Source organism: Mobula birostris, chromosome 11 (genome assembly GCF_030028105.1).
Source record: "Mobula birostris isolate sMobBir1 chromosome 11, sMobBir1.hap1, whole genome shotgun sequence".
In the NCBI taxonomy this organism is placed as follows: domain Eukaryota; kingdom Metazoa; phylum Chordata; class Chondrichthyes; order Myliobatiformes; family Myliobatidae; genus Mobula; species Mobula birostris.
Window position 1 is genome coordinate 72,565,747 of NC_092380.1, and position 19,878 is coordinate 72,585,624.

General features: G+C 39.6%; 1 protein-coding gene across 1 annotated transcript in view; it reads right to left on the bottom strand.

The window, feature by feature from the left end:
• The window catches only part of LOC140205533 (ethanolamine kinase 1-like), a 524,152-nt gene that overhangs the window by 27,650 nt on the left and 476,624 nt on the right, over nt 1–19,878 (bottom strand). The window contains exon 7 of the mRNA XM_072273152.1: nt 18,942–19,015. Within this exon, the coding sequence (XP_072129253.1) occupies nt 18,942–19,015 (74 nt within the window). The remainder of the gene's footprint in view (nt 1–18,941; nt 19,016–19,878) is intronic.

Below are 19,878 nucleotides of genomic sequence, written 5' to 3' on the forward strand. Positions count from 1 at the left end.
GGAAATATCCTCTCCACATCCACATTTTTCAACATTTGATAGGTTTCAATGAGATCTCCCCTCATTCTAGTGAGTACAGGCCCAAAACCATCAAACGCTCCTCTTATGATAAGCCTTTCAATCCTGGAATCATTTTCCTGAGCCTCATTTGAACCCTCTCCAATGTCGGCACATCCTTTCTTAGATAAGGGGTCCAAAACTGTTCGCAGTACTCCAGGTGAGGCTTCACAACTGCCTTATAAAGCCTCAACATTACATCCTTGCTTTTTATTCTAGTCCTCTCGATGTGAATGCTAACATTGCATTTGTCTTCCTCACCTCTGACACAACCTGCAAAGTAACGTTCAGGGAATTGTGCACAAGGACTCCCAAGTCCCTTTGCACCTCAGATTTTTGTATTTTTTCTCCATTTAGAAAATAGTCTCTGCTTCTATTCTACTGAAGTGCATAACCATACGCTTCCAGAAACTGTATTCCACCTGCCGCTATCTATCTAAGTCCTTCTGCAGACTCCCTGTTCCTCAATATCATATGCTCCTGCACCTATATCTTTATATCATCTGCAAACTTGGCCACAAAGCCATCAATTCAGTCATCCAAATTTTTACCATATAATGCGAAAAGAAGCGGTCCCAATACCAATCCCTGCAGAGCATCCCTAGGCACGGCAGCCAAGCAGAAAAGGCACCATTTATTTCCACTCTTTGTTCCTGCCAGTCAGCCAATCTTCTATCCATGCTGGTGTCTTTCCTGTAATACAATGGGCTCTTTTCTGTTAAGCAGCCTATTGTGTAGCACGTTGTCAAAGGCCTTCTGAAAATTCAAGAACATTTCATCTACTACTTTGTCTAGTCTGCTTGTTATTCCTTTAAGAATTCCAACAGACTTGTCAGGCATGACTTTTGCTTAAGGAAACCATGCTGACTAAGGCCTGTTTTATCATGCATCTCCAAGTACCCCAAAACCACATCCTTAACAATCAACTTCAACATCTTCCCAACCTCTGAGGTCAGACTAACTGGCCTATAATTTCCTTTCTTCTGTCTCTGTCCCTTCTTGAAGAGTGGAGTAACATTTGCAATTTTCCGGTCGTCTGGAACCATTCCAGAATCTAGTGATTCTTGAAAGATCATTATTAATGCCTCCACAATCTCTTTAGCCATCTCCTTCAGGAACCTGGAGTGTTGACCATCTGGTCCAGGTGATTTATCAGTTTCCCAAACACCTTCTCTCTATTAATGGCAACCTTATTCACTTCTGCCCCCGGACACACTCGAGCTTCTGGCATACTGCTATTGTCTTCCACAGTGAAGACTGATGCAAAATACTTAATCAGTTTACCTGCCATTTCCTTGTCCCCCATTACTACCTCTCCAGCATCATTTTCCAGTGGTCCGACATCTACTCTTGCCTCTCTTTTACACTTCATATATCTGAAGAACCTTTTGGTTTCCTCTTTGATATTCTTTGCTAGCTTACCTTTGTATTCTATCTTTCCTTCTTTATGACTTTTTTTTTAGTTTCCTTCTGTTGGTTTTTAAAATTTACCAATCCTCTGACTTCCCACTAATTTTTGCTCTTTTATATGCCCTCTCTTTGGCTTTTATGTTGGCTTTGACTTCTCTTCTCAGCCATGGTTGCATCATCCTGCCTTAAAATACTTCTTCTTCTTTGAGATGTATCAATCCTGCAACTTCTGCATTGCTCCCACAAACTCTAGCCATTGTTGCTCTGCCATCATCCCTGCTGGTGTACCCTTCCAGTTTTGGGCATCTTCTCTCTCATGCCTCTGTAATTCCCTTTACTCCACCAGAATACTGATACATCTAACTCTAGCTTCTCCTTCTCAAATACAGGGTGCTCATATCATGATCACTCTCTCTTAAGGGTTCCTTTACCTTAAGCTCTCTAATCATTTCTGGTTCATTGCACAACACCCAATTCAGAATAGCTGATCTCCTAGTGGGATCAATGATGAGCTGCTATTAAAAAGCCTTCTTGTAGGCATTCTACAAATTGCCCCTCTTGAGATCCAGCACCAACCTGATTTTCCCTATCTACTTGCATATTGAGATCCACCATGACTACCATAACATTACCCTTTTGACATACATTTTCCATCTTCTGTTGTAATTTGACCACATCTTTATTATTGCTCGAAAGTCTGTATATACCTCCCATCAGGGTCTTTTTACCATTCCATCTTCTTAGCCCTACCCACAACAATTCTACCCCTTCCGAACCTATGTCACCTTTTTCTCATAATTTGATTTACCCTTTTATCAACAATGCCACACCACCCCCTCTGCCTACCTGCCTGTCCTTTTGATATAATGTGTATCTTTGGATGTTAAAATCCCAGCTATAATCATCTTTCAGTCACGATTCAGTGATGATCACAACATCATACATGCCAATCTGTAACTGTATTACAAGTTCATCTGCTGTGTGCATTCAAATATAATACCTTAGATCCTGTATTCATCACCTTTTATGATTTTCTCCACATTGCAGTTCATCTTGTTGACTGTAATTTTGTCCTGTCATCAGCCTCTTCTTGCTAGCAGTCTTACTATACACTACCTCTGTTTGTAAACCAGCTACCCCATCCTCAGCTCTATTATTCCAGTTCCCATCCCCTTGCCAAATTAGTTTAAACCCTCTATATCAGCTCTAGCAAACCTGCCCTCAAGGACATTGATCCCCATAGGTTCCGGTGTAACCTGTCCCTTTTTCACAGGTCATACTTTCTCAAGAAGAGATCATAATGATCGAGAAATGTGAACCCCTGCTCCCCTGCACCTGTTCCTCAGCCATGCATTCATCTGCTAAATCATCCCATTTTTACTCTGACTGGTATGTGGCACAGGCAGCAATCCAACAGAGATTACTGCTCTGGAGGTCAAATTTGACAGATTTCTACCTCGGTCCCTAAGATCTCTCTTCAGGATCTCTTCACATTTTCTACCTATGTCATTTGTGCCAAAATGTACCAAGACTTCTGGCTACTCAACCTCCTCCTTTATAATGCTGTGTACCCAATATGAGGCATCCCTGACCCTGGCATTTGGGTGACAACATGCTGTACCATCCGGGTATCTCTATTGCATTCACAGAATCTCATCTCTATTTCTCTAAATATGGAATATCCTATCACCATTGCAGTCTTCTTCACCTCTTTCCTCTTCTGAGCTACTGTGCCAGAGACCCGGCAGGTCATCCCCCTCAATAGTATCCAAAGTAGTATACTGATTATTGAAGGGAATAGCCACAGGAGTACTCTACACTGGCTGTCCATTTTCCTTCCTTCTCTTGGGCCAGAAATATTACTCCTGCCTCTGCTGGGGAGGGACTTGCTTCAGATCATTGGCCTATCAAGGCCAATAGTAACTTACGCAAAAAACTAAAACATTAAAATAATGCAAAATTGGTAAAGTGTTCTCTCACATCGACTTTCATCTACAGGGTTTGTGACTGTCACTTCTACTCCAACTAAATACCGGTGTAAAGCAAGGGATAAATGCAAAACATTCTTTAACATATCACAAATCTGCCACTGGACTCAATTTACAGGGCATACAATTGAATGTGCCAGCATCTGACCACTGGGAAGTTAAGAGAAAGTTACCACTCTTGAAAGGGTAAACTTCCAGTAATGATAATGATATTCATCCAGAAACGTTCAAACTGGACTTCCGCATTTTCTGGAGAAGATGAGCCTTTTTTCGTTGATTGTTCATGAAGTTTTCATTCATAGTCATAGTCATACTTTATTGATCCCGGGGGAAATTGGTTTTCATTACAGTTGCACCATAAATAATTAAATAGTAATAAAACCATAAATAATTAAATAGTAATATGTAAATTATGCCAGCAAGTAAGTCCAGGACCAGTCTATTTGCTCAGGGTGTCTGGCTCTCCAAGGGAGGAGTTGTAAAGTTTGATGGCCACAGGCAGGAATGACTTCCTATGACGCTCTGTGTTGCATCTTGGTGGAATGAGTCTCTGGCTGAATGTACTCCTGTGCCCAACCAGTACATTATGTAGTGGATGGGAGACATTGTCCAAGATGGCATGCAACTTGGATAACATCCTCTTTTCAGACACCACCGTCAGAGAGTCCAGTACCATCCCCACAACATCACTGGCCTTATGAATGAGTTTGTTGATTCTGTTGGTGTCTGCTACTCTCAGCCTGCTGCCCCAGCACACAACAGCAAACATGATCGCATTGGCCACCACAGACTCGTAGAACATCCTCGGCGTCATCCGGCAGATGTTAAAGGATCTCAGTCTCCTCAGGAAATAGAGACGGCTCTGACCCTTCTTGTAGACAGCCTCAGTGTTCTTTGACCAGTCCAGTTTATTGTCAATTTGTATCCCCAGGTACTTGTAATCCTCCACCATGTCCACACTGACCCAAACTATGACTATGACTATGACTAAGCAGTTGTTGTGCATTCCAGTGCTGAGAAGACAAGAAATGGTTATGAATTAGTAATGGCACACACCAAATGCTTCCATTTGTCAATGAAATCAGGACCGTGTTGGCTACATACAAGATGCTGGAGGAACTCTGCAAGCCAGGCAGCATCTATGGAAAAGAAAATGTCGATGTTTCGGTCGGAGACCCTTCATCAGGACTGGAGACAAAGAAGAAAAAAAGTGGGAGGAGCACCAGAGGGAGATGATGGACAGGTAAGGAGATCAGGTGAGAGAGGGAAATGGGGATGGGGAATGGTGAAGGAGAGGGGAAGTGGGGCGCATAACCGGAAATTCGAGAAACTGATGTTCATGCCATAAGGTTGGAAGCTACCCAGACGGAATATAAGGTGTTGCTCCTCCAACCTGTGTGTGAATTAGTCTTGCATGATACATGTGTAGCTGCCTAGTAAGCCTCAGGCTCGCTCAGCTCGCTTTCGTCTAGGGGGAGCAGCTTTCGGCCCTGCCAAACTGGGTAATCCAGTTTGTGTGGATGCTGTGTGATGTACCACACCCCGCCAAATAACAGACAATACACCATATGTGATTAAATAATTACACTTTATAGATCTTACTGGAACTATGTAATTAATAGAGATAAAATATAAAAGGAAAGTAAAAGGCGCCAAACTTATTAAAGTTCAACCACTTTGTGCACAACTATTGGAGCTCAATGAATGGGGTCTTCTTTCCAACATGCGATCTCCTCCAACCCCCTCGACCCGCCGCCTGGGACCAACCACGGTGGTCGACCAGAGCGCGTCCAGCACGTCCTTCCTCTTCAGTTCTCCTCCCAAAAACCCTGGGCCTCGGACTCCTGCTCAGGGTCCGTTCCGTTACTCAGCTTACAGCATCACACCTCCTCTCTCTGTCCCCATCGTGCCTTCTTCCCCAAAGCCCGCAAAAACAATAGCTTACAGACACACAAGAAAGAATAATATCTATCCCAATTAGTTAGCAAATGAATACAATTCTCTCTATCAGTAATTATAACCCAAACAAGCTGCGAGAGAGAAGCACTTTCTCAGCCGTTAACATAACAAAGAAGCCATTTTTATTAGCCTTAGTAGTAACATAAAAGAAGAAACCCCTTACACATGGGTCAAAGGCACTTAACTCTTATAAAAGGCACTTGTAAAGTCTCTGTCTCTGCATTTCTGATTATCAAGGAGCAGAGAAATTACAGATCTCCATTGCATTTCCTTTTGTAACTCTGAGTTGCACAATCACTTAGGTCTCACCTCCAGTTTATTCCATCTTGTTTTATGCAGTCTTCTTTAATAAGTGAAGCAACTGACAGACAGGCACATTTTTGGCTGAAGATTGCAATATCTTTGGTTGCAGTGAATATCAAGCAAATGGACCATATTGCACAAAGCATGTGATGATCATGGAAGGGATATACAACATACAGTACATAAGTGATGGGTGATTCAATACATGTGACAGTGATGTGATAGAATATGCTTAATAAAACAGGATACATGTTGATAGTGCAGATAGAGAGGTGCACTTTCAATGTAATTATACTGTACCTGCTGCTTCACTCCTTGCTAACTTTGTGAGGCCAATAAATATTTTTTTGTGCACTAGATCCCAAAATGGAAAACAATACCTCTGCTGCGAAATTCAGTGGCTCTAACTGTGCCATCCTGTTGACAGTGACATATTCCTTCTTCCCAATCATTAGAACTATCTCCTTACTGCATCCAGCAATGCAACAACAGTTTTGTTACAGATCTCAGTATAATCCATGTTCTCAATTGTACATGATGTCCATCCAACTCAAAGACCAGATGAAACAAGCTTATGGTATTGTTGTAGGTCAATTATTTGTCCTCCAGATGTTCTTCATTTCTGCATGTACTGTGTCCTACATATACTGGCCGTTTTGTGTTTGTACAACCATTATTCAAGAGCATACAAACTTTAGAAGTAGGAACTAAAGCATAATTTCTGAACGTTTAAACATGCTCTATAATTCATCAAATCATGGAATGTATTTTTCCTCTATGCTACTTTCAACACAATAGCTGTATCCCTTGATCACACTAACGTTTAGAAAGCTATGGACTCTGTTTTGAATGAAAACGGTGACTCAACTTACATAATCATCCAGTATAAAGAATTCCAAAGTTTCACCACCTTCTGAGTGAATTAACGTTTCTTCTTCTAAGTCCTTAAAAAATTACCTTTTCTTTTAGTTATGCTTCATGATCCAAGACACCGCCGTCACCGCATCCTTCCTGCTCAGTGGCACAGCCGGTGGAACTGATGCTTCACAGTTCTAGCAACCTATGCTCAATCCTGACCTCCAGTGCTGTCAAATCCTCTGTGTAGTTATTGCAGAGGTTTACTGCAGATGCTGCAGCTTCCTCCCACAGCCTGAGGACATAAAGCTTATCAGCAAAATGGCCAATGTAAGTTGACCCTAGGTTGAGTGAGAGGTAGAATCTTGTGAGAGGTGATGGGAGTATATGGAGAATAAAATAGCGTTAGTGTGAATGGGTAATTGATGGATAGTGTGAACTCAGTGAACTAAAGGGGCGCTTCCTTGCTACATGACTTTATGCATTAAGCCTATAAAATCCTTGAAGAATTTTGTAGGTTTTGCTGACAATTCATCAACAGTTTAATTTTTTTTCAACTAATCTTAACATGGCCAGCCTGTTCTCCCTTGAACTACTGTGGTAAAATTTTACTACACTCTATCTCTGATCTTAGATAAGGTGACCAAATTGTGCACAATATTCCAGTTACAATATAATCAATCCCCCATGCAATTGTAATAAGATGTTTTTTTAATGCTATAATCTATTTGTCTTATTGCAAGGGCTACACACCATTTACCATCCTAATCAATTGCTCTACCCTGCCGGCTTTCAGTGATTTGTGTACCTAGTTCTCTTTAAATATCAACACTACCAACTTCCTCCCATTTAATAAAACATTCCGTTTTTCTGTTATGAGCAAAAAAGTGGACAAGCTCATATTTTTCCATATTATTTTTCATCTTCCATGCTCTCATTTGCTAGTTCAGCTTGTCTATATTCTCTTGAATCCTTATTTCCTCCTTCTCCTTCGTCTAAACTCTAGCAGGTTTAGTATCATTCCAAATTCTAACTCCTTCCTTTCAAGTTAGGAAGTTAGTGATGATGGGATCACATTTCAGCTAGAAGCAGGTTAGAAATAAAATTCTTAGCCTTTTTTTTTTGCATTTGATTTCCTTTTCTTACCCATAATTAATCCATACCTCAGGACCTTCAACTGTTATATTTTCCTTTGATTTCTAGTGCATTAGAAAATACGAATGTAATAGAGCATTTTCAACCCTTCCCATTTTGCTCTGCACCAATGTCTGGATGAAGTATACTTACTAGCATTTAACTGTATGAAGCAATTTTAACCATGTGCTTCAGCATAAAATATCCACCTGAATATTTTAAGCCAACTTTTAAATTATTTCTTGAATGCAAGCTCCTGAAAAATCTGCTGAAAAATCATTAGTGTATTTCCTAATGCTTCATTTCCAATTACTAGCATACTAGACATAATTCTCTGCCCACAATTTCAATAGGCTTTATGGAATGGACACCAGCGACTGGACAGAAAATCATCAATTTGACAATTTGTCATTCAGAAATATTAGTCAGGGTAACCACATTTTCAGAAGCATGTTAATATATTTAGTATGAAATGCAAATGTTCTTAGTCTCACATAGATAAGTCATTCTGGAAATATATTATAAGCAGCAATCTAGTCAAGAGGCTCAGATTACGTTAAAAGCCATATGCTGTTGGACTCTTCATCAACTGAAGAAGTAACTGGATATCAGGCATAATCCTCTGCCACCCATCCACTCATCTACTTAACATGTGGAGTCAAATTATTATTTTTTTAAAACAACGGCTTCTTTTAATGCCCCAATTAGGGCCATGATTTGGGACCTCACATGACGTTGAAATCCATCTGAAACTTTCAGAGTAGCCGAGTGTGTAGAGTAAGCATTTGCAGTTACACAGACAGATTATTAAATGCAATATGGCTCAAAGAGGTGGTGAATTTGGATGTATAAACTTGCTGCACATAGTTTAATGAAACAGGGTCAAAATAGATGCTGACATTGGATCACGCTGTGCAGTTTATGTCTTGCAGTGCAAACCCATAACCATCATCTATCATTGATCTTTAAAGCAGGTCACAAATCAAATTATACAGTTATTATGGAGCAGTTGATTCTCACCCAGTTCATCTGAAGTCTCTTTATACTGGCCTGGAGTTTTGAGGGGACCAGTAAAACACTGACCACAGTGGTCCAAGAGCAAGCATAAAGGAATGAAGGATGCTCGAATGTTCTTTTCTGTAAGTCCTGGCAAAATTGTGCTTAGAGTTTGTAAAACCCTTCCTTGGGAATCAGATATTCCTGTTCTAACATTCACAACTAATTCACTTAGGTACGAGAATGATAAAGCTAATCTGCCAGTCATGCAGATGAATTTGCTTGAGAATAATTTTGATATTCCAATACAGGCATAACTGAGCACCATTTCTGTCTTCTTTATTATCCAATTTTGTAGTACATAGAAGGACATTGGAGAGTTATTTCTACTTTATTAATTATAAAATTCAAGCATTGTATGAATAGTTTGCAGTAATTACATTATTTTGAAAGAAATCTGGTCTTATTTTTGTGAGTAAACTCTGGGATGAATGTGGCATATTATGTGAAAAGTTTTTCAATGTTTCTTAAAGAGTGTAAACAGCAATTTATTGAAGTACAAGTGTCTCAATTTCTGACTTCTTGTGACTTTCTGATTTTATTTTAGTGCTAAAGACATCACCAGAACATTTCAATTTTTCCCAGGGTAGGGGAGTTCAAATTTCAAGGGCATTGGTTTAAGGTGAAAGGGAGAGATTTAAGAGAGACTTGAGTGGTAACTTTCTCAGACAGAGAGAAAGACCTCCATTGGAAGTGACAGAGAAGGGTACAGTTGCAGTATTTAAAAGACTTTGCATAGATATATAGAGAGGAAAGGTTTAGAGGGATATGTACCAAATGTAGGCAAATTGGACTAGCTCAGTCAGTCATTTTGGTTGGCATGGATGAAATGGGCTGATGGGCTGAAATTCTGTAATGTAGAACTCTATGACTCTAATAAACACAACTAATTAGTTCTTAGTAATCTCCCACAAATGTTACAATGTTTAGATAATCCATTTTATTAAATTGATGTTGACTGATTTGTAAGCATTTGCTGGATTGCTGAGGCAAAGATAAATTTATAAAATAGGTAAAAGATAAATTTAAACCTGATCTCAGAAAACACTTTGCCCAAAAAATGTACAAAAAAAAAGAATGTAGTTATTTGTTGCTTTTCATGATTAGATGGCATGGAAGACTTTCAAAATGTAGTCACAATTTAACATAGTAATCACAGGAAGTTCCTACAAATAGCAGTTTCATAAAATACCAATTTGTTTTGTGATGTTGTCTGAAGGATCAATATTGGGTTGCCGTTCAGGAATAACTGGCTCATTATTTTAAAGAATACCATGCGATGGTGATGCCACACTAGCTGAGGAGCTAAACAACTTCGTTGCTTGGTTTGACAGGGACAAGGACAACAACGAACCAGTAATGAAGGCCTTGACATATGAGGAGGTCACAATGCTGTCACTGAGCACAAATGAGGTGAGATGTACTTTCTGCTGTATCACCAAATGCAGAGCAGCTGGACCAGATGGCATACCCGGGCGGGTCCTCGAGGACTACACTAACCAACTGTCAGCGGTTTTTACTCTGTGTCCATTGCTGTGGTCCCCACGTGCTTCATAATATCAACCATCATATCAATCCCAAAGCAGCCAGCAGTAACATGCCCCAAATGACTACAGACTGTTTGCACTCACCTCCCCATAGTCGCCAAGTACCTGGAGAGACTGGCGATGTCCCAGATTAAGAATGCCATCCCTGCTACTCTGGACCAGCACCAGTTTGACTATAAGGCAAACAGATCAACAGAGGACATCATCTCCATCATTCTCCACTGGAACACTTGGGGTATAAAAACACCTACACCAGAATGCTTTTTATTGATACAGTTCTGCCTTCAACACCATACTCGCCAACAAGTTGACCATTAAACTATATAATCTGGGATTTAATACAACAATTTGTAACTGGATTCTGGATTTTTGCACCAATTGTAACCAAACAGTCAGACTAGACAAGTACACACTAACCTCCCTGACCCTGAACACCAGTGCACCGCAAGGATGTGTACTGAGCCCTCACTTCTTTACACTCTTTACACCCATGACTGTGACACCACCCCGCCTATGCCGACAACTCCTTCATCTAATTTGCAGACAACACCACAGTGATTGGATTAAATACAAATAAAACAAAACAGCATACAGAAAGGAAGTACAGAAATTTTCTGAATGATACAATAACCATAACCATTCTGTCTGTCTGTCTAGGTACCATATCCAATGTGGACTTTGGTGACCATGGTTTTCCATATAGATCTATCCTTTGTTTATTGGCTGACTTCCATTTCCTCGATGTGTAGCCACCTGGCTATGCTTTTGACGTACATAAGCTGAGGACTTCCTCTAGGTTTACACCCCTCAATCTTTCCAGAGAGTATGAGTTTTTCTAGTTCATCTTTCCGCATGATGTATCCTAGGAATCTGAGTTGTCTTTCTCTTATTGTTGGTATGAGTGATCGAACTGCTTGAGCTCTTCTGAGAACTTCTTCATTCGATGTGTGTGTGTGTGGTCCATGATATTTTTAACATTCTCCTGTAGAACCATAATTCAGCTGCTTCTAGTCTCTTTTCCATTGCTGGAGAAATGGTCCAGCATTCACTTCCGTAAGTCAGGATAGAATAAATATAGCACTGCAGTATTCTGTTTTTAGTGTACGTGTTCATCTTTCTGTCTGTTAATATGGTCTTCATTTTTTGGAAAGCTTCTTTCACCATTGCTATTCTGTATTTGATATCTGTGTTGCACCTGCCATTACTTGTTATTAGGCTGCCAAGATATTTGAACTTGTTGACTTGTTTGATGTTTGTATTTCCGATCTTGATCACACATTGTGGGATGTTTGTCTTTCTGGAGATGACCATGCTTTCTGTCTTCTTGGTGTTGATTGAGAGGCCTCTGTGATTACTTTCTGCTGCCACTATAGTGCGTAGTTCTTGAAGTTTTGTTTCTGAGTCAGCTATTAGTACGATGTCTTCAGCATATCTGATGTTATTTATATTATGGCCTCCAATTGTGAATCCTTTGATGTCTTTGATACTTCTCAAGATATTTTCACTATACTGGTTGAATAAGTCTAGTGAAAAGACACAACTTTTCCTGACTCCTCTCATGATATTCACATACTCACTCACTTCTCCTTCTATTCTGGTGGATGCTGTCTGGTCCCAGTATAAGTTTCTTAAGAAATGTATATCTGCCCCATCTATGTCAAGATCTTGAAGCATTTCCAGAAGATCTTGCTGTCTGACAGTGTCAAAAGCTTTTGTATAGTCAATGAAACATAGGTAGATATCCTTTTATACCTGGATTGCTCATTCGCAGATCATCCGTAGCATGAAAATTGCATTTCTGGTTCCAGTGTTTTCCACAAAGCCGCATTGTTCTTTACTGATTTCTGGTTTTATACGGTATCTTGCTCTCATCATGATTACTCTGAGAATAATTTTTGCCACATGGCTCATGAGGCTTATTGTACGATATAACTGACATTCTGTTGCTCCCTCTTTCTTTGGAAGTGTGATTTTCTCTATTCCAAAATTTTCTAAGGCCAGTATCATTTCAACAGCAATGTTGTCTGGACCAGTTGCTCTTATTGACACATAATGAGACTTAACAACCATTCACTTAACATAAAAAAACAAAGAAATAATTGTTGATTTCAGGAAATCAAGAAGGTATGAACAAGCTCCGCTACTCATAAATGATGAAGCAGTGGAAAGGGTCTCCAGCTTTAAGTTTTTGGGAGTGAACATCACAGAGGATCTCTTTTGGACCACCAAAACCTCCTTGTTAGTAGAGAAGGCTTAACAGTGTCTATACTATCTCAGGAGTTTAAAAAGAGCAAATCTGTCCCAAGCGCTGCTGGTAAGCATTTATCAATGTGTAACTGAGAGCATGCTGACCTACTGCATGGCAGTATGGTACACTAGCTGCAACAAGATTGACCAAAAAGCACGTCAATGAGTGGTCAGAACTACACAGAACATCACTGGGACACAGCTACCAGATATAGAAACCACCTATAGCTCATGCTGTCTACGGCGGGATCACACATCATAATGGGTTCATCCCATCCCAGTATCAGCTGTTCAATCTCCTACCATCTGGTAGGATGTACAGAAACATCTCCACATAGACATCCAGATTGAAAAACAGCTTTTCTCCCAAGGCTGTTGTGCAACTGAACAATGGCCTCCCCCACACCCATAATCCCTAGGTGCGATCGACAATCTCTAAGCGCAATACATGGACATGTGCAATATTTGGGTTCAAATGGAGCAGCTACCTTCCTTTGATTTCGGAGCTCTTTTAAAAAAAAATCTCAGCTTTAATTTTTGATGCTCTATTTTAACTAATCATTGTATTTTATAACATGGGCAAATGCAATGCTTCAATGGGGCCGCCACTCTTCCTTTTAGTTTTAGGGTTGTTTGTTTTCACTTAGCTGCCATTCTAAATAACTCAGATGTTATTTTAAATGTAGTCATTGTGTTTTCAGTAATTGAATTGTTGCTTTGGACTGAATGGAGTTTCACTGCAATCTCATTGTCCTTAGCAATGACAATAAAGCTCTAACTAAAACTAAACTAAAACCATGAGTTTTTTTTTACATCCACTTGAGAGCATGGATAGGTTCTCAGCTGGAGGAGCAGACATTGCCAAAAATAGTATTCTCTCATTAATGCTTTCATGTCATTCGAGTTTCACCCTCCCACCTACTGACCAGAGAACTACCAACCACACCATAAAATGGATGTCTAAGCAGCATAAGGGGAAAGTATTTCAGAAGCAGATGAAGCAGTTATATGTGGAGTGTGCATTCTTCCCAGACTAGTGACAATGATGGGTTATTATCTTATCACTGCAATATTAATCAGATCGCTGATTCAGATCTAGAACCTAGAACTGTAAACAGACCCATGCGGTCACACATAAGGTGTGTTAGCTGCCTATAGCATATTCTAATTAAAATTAATGCTAGTAACACAAAAATAAGCTACTATTGTGCTTACAGACTCCTTCAAGAACTTTCTGTGGTTTTATTGAAACTGATTGTCTTTTAGTCTGATCCCAGACTCAGGGTCTGAAACATAGCTCAGTTTCAGTAGGCACACAAAAGGACACTGTTTTTCCACATCACAGTATACACTTGTGAAACAGGAGCCCTTTCCCCTCAATTCTAATCTCTGGCAGTTACCTTTGATTTAAATATACCTTATTTTTAGTTTAATAGTACATTTTATATAGAAAGGACCATAAAAGCGATAGGCAAATCCTTTATTTTTACTATTCAAGCCCAAATCAAAGCAAGGGGCAAAGAATAAAATGGCAATATACATTAATGCTGTAATTCAGCTGCAGCTCCAAATCTGCAGTGAGACACATGCACACAAACTCCTGCTGTGCTTGAACCCTGCCTGATTAAATAACTCATGACAGGATGTCCTGTTATATTTCTAAATGAATAATTATGGGGTCATTCAAAAGTGTAACTGCATACCTGCCAGTGTTCAGTAATTCAGCAAATTGTGACGGTTCTGATTGTGGGTAAGTGCTAGCTGAAAAGTCAGTGGCGGATTTCTCTGGGTTTGCGCACATTTCCAAAGGAAGCCACTCTGTTTTCATTCCATTTTAATTAATGCCGGGAAGATAAGGTGAATTTTTCAACATGTTTTGAACTGTCTAATTTGCTGATGTTCATTGCACCCAGAACATCTAGTGTGCATAGATCTTGTCAGATCTGCAACATGTTGTGTTGACATCATCCTTCCACCCTTAAAAGCTAACTCTTGAGTTCAGTCTTTCAAACCTCGCACGTTATCTGCTAATACATCCCCAAGTTTGACACACATCCACACTGGATGATTCTGAAATGTATCATTGCAGATGGTGCTATTGAAACTCTTGTGCACATCATATACATGCATGCAAAAACACTAATAAAGACTGAGAATGCCTGCAGATAATCAGGAAATGTTATTATACCTGGGATTACTTTGACTGGAGTAAGCCATACGGGGAATCAAAAGTTGTACTAAAGCTTTAATAAAAACATGAATTATCACCAATATTCTTCATCACATTCCACTAGAATGAAATTGATTGAAGTTGATATTATGAGCGTAATGGGCCAATATGTCATTTTATAATCTGCAACATTATGGAGATCATGCGCTGTTAATCTTTTCTTTAGATTGAACTTCATACTTAACCCATCTGAAGCCGTTCAGAGTGCTAAGTCTGCTCTTCGCTTCAGGGATGTGGTTGGCCAAGTCCAACATGGGAGAGCCGGGCTCGGGCTTGGCCCAAAAGCTCCTCAGTGGCACAAGGCAACATCAGTGCAGAAGAGACGACTCGTGGTGGAAGAGCTGAGAAGACAGGAGGAAGCAGAGTGAAATGCCAGGGCCATCTCAATGGCCAAGCAGGGCCACTGGACTAATTTGGGAGAGTCTGGAAAAGAGGAAACTTAGCTGGCGTGACATCTGGGAGATGGAGGGATCTCGGCTAAGTTTTGTCATCAGAGCCACTTATGACCTCCTACCCACACCCCAGAACCTGAACCAGTGGAGGGGAGAAGACCCTGCTTGCTTTTTTTGTCAAGCACCTGGATCACTAAGGCACATTTTAACAGGATGCACCACGAGCCTCACCCAGGGTCGATACACTTGGCGGCATAACCAAGATTTCAGCCAGCTGGCATCAATCTTGGAACAGAGGCAAATCACCACAAATGTTCTCCCACAAACAATGGCAGGAAATGTCCACATTACATGATTTGTACCAGCAGGCCAACCTCCAGAGCACCATATAACATCAAAAGATGTAAGCATACTGCAGGTGGCTCGGGATTGGAAAATGGATGTAGACTTGGAAAAAAAAAGCTTGTGTTTCCCCCAGAAATTGCAGCTACAACACTCCGGCCAGACATGGTCCTGTGGTCCACAACAGCCAAGCTGGCATATGCTGTGGAATTGACAGTACCATGGGAAGATGTGTTGAAGAAGCTTATGAGAAGAAAAAGATCAAGTACTCTGAACTGGCAACTGAAGCTGCCCAGAATGGCTGGGAGACCAAGATTTTCCCTGTAGCAGTGGGATGCAGGGGATTCGTTGCTACATCTACGACCAGTCTATTGAAGAAGATGGGGGTGAGGGGTCACTGCCTCCAACAAGCAATCAAGCCCTTGTCAAATGCAGCAGAAGAAAGCAGCAATTGGATTTGGATTAAAAGGAAAGACAACAACTGGGCTGCAAGATGAAGACAGGAGCGTATGGAAATGAGTGCGGTGTATCTGGGACGCCAGGTAGCACCGTTGAGCCCTCTGGAGACATCATGGGCTTATCAATGAAACATCAAAGAAGGAGGGTGCCCACCTGATGACCCCGATGATGTACCTACCCTCCCTCCTTGTCACCACTCCAAGCCCACTGCCAACATCGAGAGTGCTGAATTACCATAGGGATTGAAACTTCATGTCCTAGTAGCTCTACTACTCATTATAAATTAGAAAAGTCATTTTGTGCTAGTTTGTACATTTTGTTCATCTTATTCTTTAAATTTTTGGTTAGCTTTCTCTAATCATTAGATGAAGCCAGATTCAGCTCTGGTATGCCACCAACAAAAACAAGGCTCATACATGAGGAGGGATCATTTTGTCTCATGAATTACTCTAGGGCTAATGGCAGCCAATGTACAAACCCTGACATAATCACGATCCAAGTTGGATGCCTAGAATTAGCCAGAGTTTATGGAGAAACTACTACAAAATAAAAATGAGTAGAACAGCAGGATTCTATTGCTTGTCATTTCTTGTCAGCACACAACTTCTAGTATAGCAGACATTTGAAGAAAGGCACCTGAAAATGCCAGAAAGGGTTGTATGAAATGTATAAATGTGATGAACTGTTGCAGCTGGAATTCAATACAGTATTGCACATAGAAGGACAAACAGGAAGCACCCATTGTCCATAAGTTCTGTTGAACTAGTAACTGAAAGAGACCCAGATCTCATTGCAAATGTGTGGTTAACATGTCCAACCAAGGCCAAGAAAACATATAACCACAGCCAGCAGAACGTAGACCTATACCATCAAAATATCAGTCAAAAAAAGTGATAATTAATTTGTAAAATATTCTGAACCATCCGCACATTGTGCACCTTGAAACCAAGTGTGGTCCTGGCTGTGGAGACTTATAAGCAACAGAAACAATGAAAAGTAGTTACGGCATCTGGTGCAAAAAGATACGTTTATGAAGAAAGACCAGAAGAGGGTCTCTAAGAGCTGATGGCATGGAGGTATATAAATAGTTTATAAGAATTGAAACTTTATAGTAGCTAACAGATTCAAATAGAGACACAAATAGAAAATTGCTATGGAATAAAAACAACACACCATACAATAAAACTAAGATATTATGTTTTGTAAAGTCTGGCCTTGTATTCAAAGGAATGAAAGGTTATTAAGCAATCTTCAGCATTTTAGCTCAATGTAAAGCCACATACAGAAAGATAAGCTAAGCCAGTTGAATGTTTAGTGTTTGAATAATTCTGAGAGTTTCATAGAGCATTTAAAATCTTGACTGCTACTAATATTTAAAATATTTGGAGAAGTAAGATTAACTAATCTTTATATTAACAATTAGATATTATTTTGCGACACAAATTAAAGAAATTGGAAAGAATCACATATTTTAAGTGAATACAGTAAACTTGAAATGGCAACAATTATTAAGGGCATAGTCATGGTTTGTACTATTGGGAGAATGCTACAACGAGTACCAAACTTGTATAATTGTTAACCATATTTCATGCCTTTGGCTTAAGTACCACTTTATGTTATACCGGGACACCTTTTAATTCTCTTGAAAGAATTGCTGAATTGAAACAATGCAAGATAAAATAAAGGAGAAATAGTAAAAGCATTTACATGGTTTAAAGATTCAAACAAATTTTTACAGTAGCCAAACCAAGTGTTGAACTTTGCCGCATCTTTTGCTATACACATTAGAAACATTAATAAAATGTATATACTTACTTCATGGTAGGTTTGACAGGACACTACATTCATCCAATAAAACTGTTTGAGATATCTGATAGTCTAAGTACCCATTTAGTCGTCATTATTAATGGTTTGGCTAACATGCATCCAAACTGCAAGTGAATTATCAGTTCCTTCCTTAAGTGTAGTAAGTATTGTGAGTTTATTTTTATAAAAGAAATAAAGTGATCTAATGGAGAATTTTCCATGCTTCTCCATGATTGTTCTATTGTCATGTGCATGTGGATTTCATTATGAACTTGCCCCAGGCGCCATTAGTCTTGTACCTAAGCCAACAGTAATTTGGTTTATGGAGATCATATGGCAGTGAAACAGAGCTTGAAAGACAGAACTCTAAGAACCATATTTGATGAATTTCCTATGATTTGAGTCTGGGTTTATTCTTTCCTGTTGTGGAACAGACACCCTACTGCACACGCGCCGAACTTGGATGAGCGACAGTAAGAGCCAATTAAACTACAATATACGCACTGTTTTCACACATCTCATATTGCATTTCCTATCAGGAAAACGGCCCTGTAAATGATCCAAATGTGGGCAGAAAACCACACAGAGTGAAGGTTGCCTTTGTCATTAACAATTAATGTAACCACCATGGCTGGAAAGAACTACTGGAACGGCATTGTGCGTTGAGTGGTTAAGCTAGAAAAGGACGAGTTATGAGCAGGACAAAACATTAAGTGAACTGCAAAAATAAATCAAGTAAGTCAGTTGGGGTGAATACATTTTGATGAGTATTTTACTCAAAACATTTGAATATCTAAATCATATTTTAAGACGTACTGTAGTCTACTATAAGAAAGAAGGCTACAGGGAAGGTAACACCAGGATATTTCAATCCTTTGATTGATTTGTTCTAATCGGTGTAAATGTCGGTTTTCATTAATGTGACCAAAATGTCATCAAGTAGTTTAAAGTGCTTTAATGCTGTTTTATCGTTTACATTTTTGGAGCGGGTGGAAATGAATCCCATCTGTGGGTTACAAAACATTAAAGAAAACATGACAGACTATTTAGACGTGCTGCTTCCAACTGCATTAGAGTTCACATTGTCAGCAACAATGAGCCAGACACAGGCTAGATTTGTTTTCTTTCACTTTGTCTAAAAAAGCAGGGCACTTACCTCAGGAAATCAAAGTCAATGGTAGAGTATCTGGACTGGAGAAGTGCCCAGAGGCCCCAGGAAAAGTGTGAAGCCTAAGCACAGAAGAAAAAAAATAAGGAAAAAAATTATCAATAATGCACTTAAAGTTAATTTAAAAAATACACATATTTATGCCAGATATTGTGAGTCAACAAAACAGTTTGCACAGTAACCATGAGGCATGTGCAGAATATTATAGTGACAGAAGAAGATTAAAAGCTTATTGATTCAGCTTGATGGGAACATTTACTGTTTTCCAAATGTAACCTTAGTCATTGTTATCATGTGACATTTCCTTTCTTCCTCGAAACTATATATACATTTCGTACTTAAGATATGGTAACAGCTCTGGGTTTCAGTAATAGAGCTATTATTCTTGAACCCAACTTGTTTGACCTAACAGACTAATTAAATAATTACCCGAGTAAAACTGGATTCTTACCCTTCAAGTAATGAAGGCAGTTTCTGAACCGGCAGATGACAAAACATTCATGTATTTGATTTGTGTACATAGGCAATTACTAAGAACATTGCTAATCCAATTCTTACACTAACCAGGAATATAAGCAAACAGCATAAAATAAAGCAGTGTTAGCATAAAGATTATCTTTTAAAAATGGCGATTTGAAAGTCAGCACTGACAATTTAGTGAGTTCAAAGCACACCTCAGATGTTTGAAAACCTACATTTTGTCATTTGTCTTAATTAAAAAGCATTATGTTAAAAAGAATTTGAAGCTGTCGGATTGTCAAATGAGTCATTAATGTATAGTGCAGAATGAAGCAGACTTTTCATATCTGACCTGATAGAGAAACCACACCAGTCCCACACTGATGTGGTTGACTCAGAGAACTATCTGCTGCAATGTTTCAGTGATTGCTGTGCCTTCAGAAGAATTGAACCCAATAATAGACCA